General features: G+C 42.0%; 1 protein-coding gene across 2 annotated transcripts in view; it reads right to left on the bottom strand.

The window, feature by feature from the left end:
- Nucleotides 1-12,758, bottom strand: part of TRIM55 (tripartite motif containing 55) — a 41,411-nt gene that overhangs the window by 14,823 nt on the left and 13,830 nt on the right. Inside the window, exons 5-9 of one of the 2 annotated variants that reach the window (XM_030859822.1) lie at nt 5,458-5,691; nt 5,085-5,107; nt 4,857-4,981; nt 3,402-3,613; nt 1,784-2,071 (exon numbers count right to left, since the gene is read on the bottom strand). In XM_030859822.1, the coding sequence (XP_030715682.1) occupies nt 1,784-2,071; nt 3,402-3,613; nt 4,857-4,981; nt 5,085-5,107; nt 5,458-5,691 (882 nt within the window). The remainder of the gene's footprint in view (nt 1-1,783; nt 2,072-3,401; nt 3,614-4,856; nt 4,982-5,084; nt 5,108-5,457; nt 5,692-12,758) is intronic. The other variant, XM_030859823.1, reaches the window with a different exon arrangement.

Below are 12,758 nucleotides of genomic sequence, written 5' to 3'. Positions count from 1 at the left end.
TCAGGCCTTTGCTGGTCCTCGATCTACCTGGAGAGCAGTGAGTCCTCACAGCATTACGGACATCTTTTGAAACTGGCCTCCCCCAATGGCTATTCTGGAGGGTCCCCTCCCACTGGATTACTGAATAATTGCCCACGGAGTCTCTGTTCTGAGTCGGGATCCCCCTCCATGCAGGATTAGATGATGGAGTGACTCTCCTCAGGGAGGTGCCTCAGGGCCACGAGTGCTAAGAACTTGGTTCTTTCTAGGTGGCTGAGCCTCAGAGTCGGGGAGAAATCCATCCCTGGGCCTACGGAAGAGGAACACGTATGGAAGAGCTACGCGAGATGTTAGTCAAGGGAAAAGAAAATATTTCCTACCCATTAGAGTAAAAATCAAGCACTGAATCTGACGCCAGATGTAGTGAAGTACAAGAAAAGCCAAGAGTGCTAGGCAGATTGCTAACTCCTGCGAGAGAACAAGAAGACAGCTTCACTGATATTATCACAAATAATATTTTTCAACATCATTTAGATAGATTTTTCATTTTCATTTGGGGCGTTCTCCTGTTTCGGGTTATTATCGTATTACTGTTTTCAGAAAACAGCTCCTCCTGACTCAACTTCCACTAAATATGTAAGGAATCCCATAAACTTTCTAGAGATAAAGTTCCCATCAATTTTCTAGAAAAGTTTCTATTCCATTTTTTTAAACCTAAAAACAACCACAAAAGGTTTCCTTACACCAAACGTTTAGTTTTGTCATTTTTCATCTGTGAAAATGAATACATGGCACAAAAGCATGTTCATCTGTGAATTTTCCAAAAATCATTTCCAATTGTTACCTCATGGAAATCGAGGTTCACTTGAGCAGATAGTCAAGAGACTAATTTTATGATTTCTGAAAAAAATGCTATTTGTTGTTCGTAATCACCTGATGACCCAGGAGCACAGAACGCGAGCGTATTTCTCTGCCAGCCCCGTGTCTGGGCAACACTCACACGCACACGTCACGTAAGAATACTCATGGGTATGGAGTAACCATGAACATTCTTCTGTGTGAAGAAACTGTGCAAGATTTCTTCTATGGAATATTTGAGCCATGCAAACATCTAACCCAGCGTTAGGGAGAAGACGTGGACTTCAAACTTGCATTATAAAAAGAAAACAAGAGGTATTTAATGACCCTTTAAAAAATTCCAAAGGAAGAAAACCTGTGCTTTTCTTCTCCCGGGAGCACATGCTTAGGAAGCCCCAGTTTAATTAAGCCAACACTAACTTTGCCCAGCTGTCACTGGCACACTCCCAGAACCCGTGAATCAGGTTATTTTTTCCAGAGTGGACACAGAACTCAATTGAAACGTGTTCCTTGGGGGTTGTTGGGAACGACACAAAAGCAGGTGATTAGTCTTTGGAAGCTCAAGGAGGATGCAGAAAAGGCCGAGCAAGGTCAGGTGGCCTTTGCAGAGGGGAGCTAGGGACACCAGCCAGTCACTGCAGACGAGCCACTTTCACCTGCAGGCCTAAGGGCCGGGCTCGCTTGCATCCCTCCCCTGGGAAGCCAGGTGTGAGGTCGCCACGCAGGAGCAGAGTGAAGTCAAATTTGTGTTTCTTGTGTTTCATGTAAGGCTTAGAGAAACAAGCCAACACGCGGCAGGGGGAGCCGGGGATGAATTGTTTCTGTTTTCCCCAAGGCCCTGGGTTCTCTCTGCCCCTTTGGAAGCCCTTCCTTCTTGCTGTCATCCCGGCTGGACCCCGGGGCGGCACGGGGGGGAGCATTCAGACACCAGAGCATCGACACTAACCTGAGAAGTAGCCGCAGGTGAGCTAGTTTCCTTACCACTCACTGCTGCCCTCTCACTGGCTGCGGCTTCTGCCCCTTCTGCCTTCCGCACATTCGGATCCTCAGAACCTGAAGGCCCTACGTGCCCCAGACCTTCGCTCCCTGGGGTGGAAGGTGGGTTTGTGGTGGTTTTCCGCGTTTGGCCTTTATACCAACTAGGGTAAAACAAGGGATCCGCAGTGTCCGTTGCTGCAGGGACTGGAGTTTCAGACTCTGTGGTCTGCTGAGAGCCAGTGGGTACAACCTCCCCCTTCATAGGACAGATACATTCAAAAGTAAAAAAAAAAAAGAAGAAGAAGAAAAAAAAAGGCAGTTGATTTTAGTTCCCTTGCGGTTTGAAAACTCAGAGGTCTCTGCGCAGTGCCCGATCTAGTGCAGGTTTCAGCTCACCCCACCCTCCGCAAGCACTAAAGGCAAGAATGCAGCTAGCGGCCCTCTGTCTCGGCATCTGCACGTGCCCCCTCTTCTTTTCTGGGCTTGTCTTTCAATATAGATGGTGGCCTGGGCAGGCAGAGAGCAGAAGCCTAAAACAAAGGTTGCTGATAGAATATCAGATATGGGAGAAAGGGCAAATTATTGACAGGCATTCATTTATTTTTATGTTATATGTGGGCCCCCAAAACCTCTTTTCTAAAACCAAAAATTGATCAAACCCAACTCTCATTTAGTTACCATACCACTTTCGATTTCAGTGCAATTGGTATACCCAGAATTTCAAGATTCTAGGAACTATAAATAGTATTTTAGCCCAGTTTCCTATGGAGACAGAGAGCACAGGATATAATTCCATCTCTGAGTTCCCTCTCTGAGGTTTTATTGCTATAGATAATTCCGATCCACTTTGAAACCAGGACTTGTTTTTCTTTTTAATGCATCTTCACTGTCTACAAACTCAACAGGTTGGGATCTGTCTGCTAAAGGTGTCATGCAGTCAGTACAGAGGCTTGAACACCAAACAGTGACATCTTAGAATCATAACGTCAGTCAATCAAGTACAGTATCTGGGATGAGCTAATTTCCTAAGAAATTTTTAAAAACAATTCTGTCAACACATAATCGCATCAAATGACAAATACACAGAAAACTAAGCTTCATCTATTTGCTCATGGAACAAAAGCTATAGTTCTGTTTCAGGGTAAGCAACAGGGGCATAAACTAGCACGGGTTCTCTGTTTAGTTCCTTTATTACCTACAGAAAATTCAAAGTTCCGAAAGTATAACCATTTTTATTTCTCAACCTATATCCTACATCTGTACTCAATCCTCATGATATCAGCTCTCTGTGAACTACCATGTTACACACACACACAATTTCCAAAGAGTGCCTCAGCTTTGAGGGTGTCATTGGTGAGAAAATCATGTGAAACTAAGTCTTGCCAACCAGTTATAACCACAGAGAACCTGCTGAATCACCTAGAGGACTTTCTCCCTGACACTGCCACTGCCCTGAAATCTTTTGTCTTCCACATACTAGTGTCTGGCATAGAGTTTCCTTTCCTTGAGGTAGAATAAATTGTTCAGGCTGTTCAGCAAGGAAGCACGCATGCGTGGCCTGTAAGAAGGCGCTCAGGAACGGTTACCTGTGTCACCGGGGCATCCGCAGCGGGTGGCAGGGCTGGGGGAGGCTCTGGGGCAGCCTGGAGCTCTGAGGTGGGCGGACGGGACTCCAGACCTTTCTCTGGGGTTTCATCTCCTCCTGATGACTCTGTTCGAACATTTTCCGCCTCTTCCACTTCTACTACCTCTTCTCCCTCTCCCTCCCCTTCTTCTCCTCCTTCTTCATCTTCATCTTCTGGTAAGGCAATGCATTTTCATATCGTTATGATTACCACTGCGGCCACGAAAAACACTACTGACCACTATTTATAGCTCAGATTAAGGTCAGGGCTGGGGAAATCCTGTCCATCAGACACTTAACTGTAGCCCGAGTACGCCACGGGCGGGGGCGGGGGCGGGGGCTCGCGCTTCTAATTAAATGTGGACAAATGTGAGAAAGGTTCCAGTCATCACCATCCTCCTTGTTCCCCTCGCCAGTACAGAGCCCTGTCCTCACCACCCTGCACCATCCACCTGACCCCCGGAGGCTGTCCCCATTTTTATCATGCTCTGTCACATTCGCAAACTCCCGGAGGGCTGGGACCGTCACTTATTTACCTCTGTCAAATTAAATGGAAACACAACTCTCTTCCCTGTGTCAGAAAACACCGGCCCTGTTTAATTTATCACATTCTTTGTTCAGTGAATGCTGACTTTTGCCACAGTTAACGCCACGACTCTTTTCTTAACCAACTGATCTTAGTATTTCCTCAGGCGATATTAATGAGAGACGATATTAAGGATTTTTCTAAAAAGATTCATCCTGAAGATTTGCTTCTAAAGTTCTATCTGTGGGCACTGATACAAGTTTATGGCATTATAGTGGTCGAGCCAAGGAATCTCATCATCTAAATGGGCTCCTCTTTTCAACTCTTTCATCAGGATCAATTTCCAAGCGTGGCATTTCTAGGCCAAATGATAGGGATGTGTTTAGAACTCATTGAGTGCATCTGATCACATAGCCTCAGTTTTACTTCCAGGTGTGACTTACTCTATGACCCATTGCTTTCCTTGCCCTCTAGAGTTTAACTGAAAGTGCTACAATGTCTAATCCAAGTGTCTACTATGTTTTATTTATATCTCATCCTTAACCTTGCACCTGATGACACTTCACATTATTATCATTATGGCTCGCACCTTGTGTAGGGTTGAAGTTGAGATATTACCATCACCATCGATTATTAAATATTTGACAACCCAGAGTTAAATACCTAATGCCAGAATTATAATAAGCACTGTGATATGCAAAGCTAAATAAACACCGTCAACAAACTATATGATTCTGTCATGAAATCGAGCTTCACGCTGGATTATGATCCTTGTAAAGTTGTCGACGTCCATTGAGGAGATGATCCTGAATCCCCCTTTCCTCCCACTGAACCCATGTGACGCTTTCACACACCTACAATTTTGGCCAAATGGTCACAAGAATAACAAACCTCTGTAAAAATCAATTTCGCGTATTACTTTTTCTTCTCTACTGAGGTTGACTGCAAAGTGGTTCATGTTCTCATAACCATGTTCTATTTTCTCCATCTGAAATGCCTTCGATGCTTCAGAAATTCTGCAACAAAGACAAGTTGCCACTTTCTGTCACTGTGTAAAGTTTGATAGCCTTGGGTAAAAATGAAAAGTATACTTTTTTTCATGAAATGAAAACTACTTACTTTTGTAACAGGGTTTTGGCATTCTGTGGAAGCAAACGAAAGACAAGCCTACTTAAATTCATTTCATCAAAGACGGTGTTGAGATTTAATTCTTTCCTTTGCTGACTCTGAACATCTCATAGCTTAGTTTCTAAGTGCTGTAAAGAACTGCTGTTTTATACCAGAACCCTTTCATATTTAAGCAATGCCATGGTCCCTTAAATATATGCTTATGAAATAGTTTAAACAGATGGAGATATAAGCACATATATTTTGGTTGAGAAGATAGATCAAAATGAGATGTACAGAAAATAGCGAAAATGTGATGACAGCTTTTCAGGATCATCTCCCCACTGTCTTGGTTTGTTTCCTCAGGGGCCAAAGGGGTACTTACCTGCAGAAACACTGCCATTTCCGGCTCGTCCATGAACTGTATTCCTGACTCAACCAACTTTGACACGTTCTCCAAATGGTCAGAGTACTTTTTGATGAGAGCACGGACATGTTCCAGCTTCTCCTCTTGGGTTCGGGTGATGACTTGGGTCATTTCGTTCTTCCTCTCCTCCAAGATGCCATACAGGTAATCAAACTTCTCACAAAGTTCCTGTTTCTGTTTTCTGCAGCATTCCTGTTAGTTGGGTTAGCTAATGTTAGAAAGTGTTCAAAAGAGTGTCTATCTGGAGAAATCACCTGGACATTTCGGGAGAAAAGAAAATTTACTTGCGTAGGATATTTTTTCTTTTCCCTTAGCCTGTCCCTTAGGTATACATACCCACTGTGCTGATGTGTTGAAAATCCCATTTTTATCATATTTGATACTTAGACCATCCCAAATCAATCAAATTGGCTAAATAGATGGATGATTTTTTGTTTTTTGGGCTGCATCACATGGTTTGTGGGATCTTAGTTCCCCAACCAGGGATTGAACCCGGGCCACGGCAGTGAAAGCGCCGAGTCCTAACCACTGAACCACCGGGGAATTCCCTGGATGATTTTTCAGTCTTCTGTTCTTTACAAGTGGAGAATTTCACAGAAATTAGGACAGATTTGGTTTTAAATTATATATTTTCTTTGGAATGAGTATATGTGTGTATTTGGAAAAAACCATGGTACTTCCTGATTAGTACTCTTCAGACTCTCTCTGCTCCATCTACATTGCTATTGTCCTAGTTTCAGTCTTGGAGCTGAAGGATGTAGATTCTGGAGTTCCCCAATGGCCTCTGTATCTGGGGTTCCCTCCTTCAAGTCAGCTCACACACTGTAGCCAAATTCGTTTTCCTGGCGTACAGTGCTTCTTCTTTACTATGACTCCCCACTGCTCAAAGAATCACATTTAACTTCATAACTAGCTTTCAAGCCTGTCCATGACCTGTTTCCACCTTTCCTTCATAATATTCTACTATCCTCCATCACATCCTGTGTCCGGCAAAAAATGAACCACTCGCTTTCTTTGCTCGTGCTCTCCCCTCCGTTTAGAATGTTTTTCCCCAATTCACAGTTGCAAACTCTAAGCAATCTTAAAAGACACTGTTGACATACCGCTTCTTCCATAAAGAATCTCGATGACTGAATGTCATCTTTTAATCCTCTGAAATCCTATAATGGTTACTATGTATGGCATATACCTGTAGCCACCAGGTCCTCTATGTATCCAGTACTGTCCAAGAGAGGGAAATACTGGATCTAGTCTTTGATTCCTGGAGAGAAGGTTTGCATGTGAGGTCAGGCTTCTGCACTTGCATTGTGTGGCTGAAGCATCTCCCATTCCATCCAGCTCCCTTTACTCTGAATCCATGTTTAAGCCCTAATTAACTTTCCAGTTGGCCTTGTCATTGGCCTTTTGGTTTTCCAAGTTCCAGTAAGCTTGGTGTGTGTGTGTGTAGGCCAATTTCCTTGGACCCGACCATCTCTGGGTCCATGACCTTTACAACTTAGAGCAGGTTTTGAGCCATAATGATCCAACCTAGGTCTCCTGCCTGGTAGGGGCTTCTTGTGAATCCAGCCATTTATCTCTGACATCTCCGACCTTTTTGTTTGTTTGTTTGTTTGTTTGTTTTTTGTGGTACGCGGGCCTCTCACTGCTGTGGCCTCTACCATTGCGGAGCACAGGCTCCGGACGCGCAGGCTCAGCGGCCATGGCTCACGGGCCCAGCCGCTCGGCGGCATGCGGGATCTTCCCGGATCAGGGCATGAACCCGCGTCCCCTGCATTGGCAGGCGGACTCTCAACCACTGCGCCACCAGGGAAGCCCTGACATCTCTGACCTTTGTATGACCCTTATTACATGTTTTTTCATTTTAGTAAACATTCTTCCTTTCTTAAATATCTAAACTACGGTCTCCTTGAGGATAGAATCTGGGTCTGCCTAGGACACGTACCACTTTGGATAGTAGATGCTCAGTAAATCTCCATTGAATAGATTTTTTTTAATGATGTTTTATCTTCCCACAATTTATCTTCTATTCTCAGAGTAGGCAGGGGAGGATGACCCAAACCAAATTGTTGATTATGAAGATACTCCTCAAATGTGCAAGAAATACATCCCTCACCCTATTGCCTCCTTTGGATGCAGTCAATTCTCATCACAGTTTCCAACCAATTATAATTATAATGCACAAAGGAGAGCCAATGGTTCAAATTATTTTATTAGTGAATAATAGCTATTGCTGTCATCCACCCATCCATTCATTCATTTAACAAACAGTTCTTAAGTGGGACATTTGTGTCAACCACTATCCAGGACTCTGGTGATCCAACAATGAATTAAACATAGTTCTTGTTCTCAAGGAGCTCACAGTTTACTTAATGGGAAAGACTATGGGCCAGTAGTAATAGTAATACAACCTAGTAGCCTGAAAAATCAAACTATGTTAGAGATTCATACCAGGTTTTATAGAAGCATAGAGGTGGGGCCTTAATCAACCCTCTGTGTGGGCGGGGACCATTTGAGGGGAGCAGGGAGGGGTTGCCTCAGAAAACACTTCTTAGAGGAAGTGGTGCCCGAGTTTGGCCATAAAGGATGAGTAAGAGCAGAGGAAGTACAGGGAGGTGATGAAAATGCTTGTGGTCTCGGCAGTTGTCAAAGTAATAAGACAAGGGCCCACGCAGCATGTCCAGACATGGAAATTGCTGGACTTGCCAAATTTCCATCCATTTTTTAGCCATTTAGCTTGAGATTTGGACCATTATGAGGCCTAGGAACTGTAGCCTCTTAGTATCTTCCCAATCAAAATTTCTTCCATTGTAGTACTTACTGTTCTAAGCTTACAGGCAACCATGTGCCCACTGCATTTCTCAAATATGCCTTTGATGTCCAGAAGCTCTGCTGTTTTCTGTGATCATACATTGGTTTCTAGCTTATTTTTCTAAAACAAATTGTGCACTTGAAACATTTATAATGAATACTGTATTAAGATGTATTATTGGTAGAATATCTTTGTTTCATAAAAGTTTTCTTCTATATGATTTAATATGTGTGACCATTCAAGCCTATGAAAGCCAATGATTTGCAGTGAGAGCGATGTGAAGTCAAGTGTCACAGCTACTGTATTCTCTTAAGTCAAATAAAAATTAGATCACTTATTTCAGCCATCTAAAATTTACTCAGTGGTTTAAACAGGAAAACTACTTTATTCTTATATTATTTTGAATTCCAAGTATTATTTTATTTCTACTCTGCTTTTTTAATGATTTGTACTATATTGAACTTTAATAAAATTACTGTCCTTTTAATAGCAACTGTTATTTGCTCCTACCTTACAGTGTAGGAAATACTACCCCATGCGTAGTATATGCTTAATTATTATTACATGACTACATAGTGTGTAAAGCACTTATAATATTACCTGGCACACAGTAGGCACTATGTCAATGTTTGTTAAATTTAGATTCAATTTTCCTTAATTTGAGCCATTCAACTGTAGAATTTTCAAGCTGCACAGACTACCAGAAGTAACTGCTCCAAACTAACCATTTTACCTGTGTGGAGACTGAAACGCGGCAGCGTTAAGTCACTTTCTCAAGCCATTTACCGTTGGTGCCTGGTATAGAGCCAAGGTCTCTGAACTCCTGGGTCGTTGCCACTCCCACCACACAGTTGTGATATACTCTAAAGTAACTTGGAAAAAAAAATGTGTGACCTGCTTATGTACTGAATATATACCTTTTAACAAATCTACCGTGCTGAAAGTAGGCTTTTAAAGGCAAGAATCCTCAAATTGTTTCAGAAATATATTCATTATAATTCTTTCAGCAAAATTCACCAAGTGCTTACTGTGTATCAGGCATTATAAGATCTCAGAGCTGGCCATACTTTCCCAGTGTTCAGGGGGATGGCAGAAAAATGATCGTATTTTCTAATTTCTAACAGAAAAAAACACTTGTGTTTTTTCTCTTGCTGAACTTGCCTTTAATATAATTCTATGCAAAATATGTAAGAGTTGGACAACTCTGTTTCTAAAAGAGGAAAAATGCATGCTCCTTTTCTGGAATTATGAAATTGGTACTTTGGTACTTTCAAACTTTTAGAAATTCACTTAAGATGTTCAGGTTAACCTAATGTCAGATTAGAATGAAAAAATAGAAATACTCCATGAAATTGAAATTCTTCTATTTTTCACGCATACTCTTTGAGGTAGAAGCAATACACAAGATACTAACATGGTCACCCTTCAGTCTTTCTAGGCTAGGAGACCTTCAGAATTGCGGTGAAAGTCAGTGAATTTCAAACAGCTCAGTTTATCAACTTGTCCTCTGAGGTAATTAGGGAACAGGTGTATATGCTATAAGAAAAAAACAAAAACAAAAAAACACACTCTCAGAGGCCAACTTGCTACTGACAGTGACTGATTACTCTGATATCAGTACCTACTGTGCCTTTGTAAGTGTGGACCTGAAATGCTTTTAACAGAGTCTTTCTAGCAACATAAAAATGGAATGGAAAAAACGTGGACCTCTGCATCATCAAAACCTCTTCAGAGAGTACACTTTAAAGGATGATTGTTGCCTGCAAAAGCATGATAGCAACCATGTTTATCTCTTCTGCACAAAAACTTCCTCACCTCAAAGATTTCTCCTTGCTTTTATCATACCTTTCATTTATTTGAGTAAAAAGGCATGTATCTTTAAGCTCAGTTCCAGGCTGTGTACCTCCCCCCATTTCTCTGTATACTAATTGAATCAACATCTATACATTCTGAACTTTCAAGTTTATTTTTTCAAATATTGTCCATTTTATTCCTTTTGATGCCTGTAGTTCCTATGTCCCCTCTATGTGGGGTGTGGTGTTGGATGTGTGTGTGTGTGTGTGTATGCGCACACGTGTTTCTGCATGAGTGTGTTTAGCAATTGAAGTAACTTCCATCATAAATGCAATGGTGTTGGCCTCCGACTACACTGTGATGCAGAGTCTCTGACTGCAACATGACCTTCCTCCTGGGGCTGCCAAGACAGTTATGTTTATATTTATTTATGTAGAAGAACAAATTAAACTTGTCTGTAATACTTTAATGGAAATAAAATCCATCCCATCTCTAGGGAGAGCCCAGTATGGAGGCAATATACCAAAAAGTGGTGATTTTATAAAAGGAAGACTAGTTTGCCCACATTGAAATGGTAAAATGATGACAGGTAGAATATTTGTTTCTAACCAATGCCATAATATCTGGATGAAAAGAAAAACATTGAGTAGTCATTTGGTTGTTTCCTTAGAAGTGAGTAGATAACCTTCAATATTTACCTTAAAAACATTGTTTAGATGTTGCCTTTATAGAAATGTTAAAATTGACAGATTCTAATTTTTAGCCATCCTTATATTTTAGTGGCAATAAGAAAAAATAAGATACATGACTGCAAAGAGAAGTTTTCATGGGAAAAAATCAGCAATAGATGATCATATACTAAAGAGTAGATAGCCTGCCAAGCAAAGCACCGTTATGAGGTTTTATCATTAGATTTTCAGTGGTTCACCCTTTCCCCAGGCACTTATTACTCTTTGAAAACAATCTTGTTATTTGTTTGCCTTATTGTCTAACTCCTCTACTGGAATAAACCTTCTTAAGGGAAGGAACATTTTCTGTTTATCTCATCTTTATCTATTTCCCAGCATTACATGTGCAGAATATGGCATATTCTGCATATATGTTTGAACGATTGGATGAATGAATGATATATGAATTGTATTTAGGAATAGTCAGCCCTCACTCACAAGTTCCTACTTTGTTCTGTTCCCAAGACATAGGTATTTAAGTGGATACTCCAAACCTCTTCTTCTTTCAACACTCAAAAGAAAACAGCAAAAAATAGCTAGGCAACTTCAGGGAAGACATTTAACTCAGGACAGTTTTTTTTTTAATGTGTACAAGAAGGGATGGGATTGGATGATTGCTAAGGTCCCTTCCCACTCTACAGTTTCAAGGCTCTACAACTTCAGGTAAATGTGGAGTTATTTGGAGCCTTTAGACTATAAAGTGCCTCTTTATATATGTAAAATGCCTTTTTCCACTCATGGCAAGTTTCAGAGTGGTCATCACAGCACTGAGATGTGAATTACACATCCTAGCCCAGCAATGTCAGTCCCAGGTTTGGAATGTGCCAAGGCCACCACAGGAAACCTAAGACAATTGTGGCCACTGCTCTTACCATGTAAGGAGCATAGCTCTGTGACCAAAATAGAGCTGAAGATAAGCTCTGAGTCCCATCACTTGTCAGTGAGCAACTGTGGCTCTACTCGGCCCATTCATATCTACACCACATTCCTCAACTTTTGAGACACCCTTGTTCAAAACAGCAGCTCTGGGTCTGGAAGGGCCCACTCAGCTTCATTTGACATATGGTACTTCAAAATTCCCTTCATTAAACCAAACAGGGTTTCCTTCCCTTTCCCCTCAACACCCCTCTCCCCCCCAAAAAAAATCAGACAGTAGATTAATAATATTAAAGAAAGAACTATATTAAGGTAGGAAGATTCTCCTGAGGAATTCAAGTCCAATCCTTCATTGGTAAAGCCCAATTCCAATCACGAGCACATGACAGAAGCCCCATGAGCGCAGACTAGGGTGAGAACCCAGGTCTCTGACAGGCTGCCCTAGAAAAGGGGCAGACAAATTAGAAAACTATCATCCCTCAAGGCACACAGACTGGAGTTCAGCCCCTCCCCCATCCACTCAGTGTCTCTGTGCAGGGCTTAGTGGAAGAACTCTATTCAATGGCCATGGGTCTCAGGACTCCCAAACTTATGCTCTTTTCCACCAAGTTGCATTACCACCCACTTCGCGTTAGAAGAATAACTGTGTTATAACTTACGGCATTTCAATTCTTATTCCTGGGTTTCTTGGTATTAGGGGTTCTCTGGACTAGTCCAGATCATTTAGAATATCCTTGAGAAATCCTCTGAAGGCTGAGGGTCAGGTGAGCCTGCGCTGACTTGAGCCCCATGGTGCAGCGAAAGCATGAGACCAGACCAAGGCAAGCTGAGCAGCTGTTTCATTCACTGCCGTCTGCTGTTGGATAATCAGCATGTTTCCTGGAAGGGGCTCAGCCTCCCTTTGTTGCCAGTATCTCGAGTTATCACAAAGCCTCAAAGAATAGAGCTAATATCTGCTTCCATTCATTTTCGATCTTTCCCACTGCAGGGAGTTGCTTCACCCGGCCATCATAATTGACCAAGACCTTGAGGTCTTATTCCGACACCATTTA

The sequence above is a fragment of the Globicephala melas genome, chromosome 17 (genome assembly GCF_963455315.2).
Source record: "Globicephala melas chromosome 17, mGloMel1.2, whole genome shotgun sequence".
Lineage (NCBI taxonomy): Eukaryota > Metazoa > Chordata > Mammalia > Artiodactyla > Delphinidae > Globicephala > Globicephala melas.
Note: the sequence above shows the minus strand (reverse complement) of the source record. Positions and strands in the feature narration are given on the sequence as shown.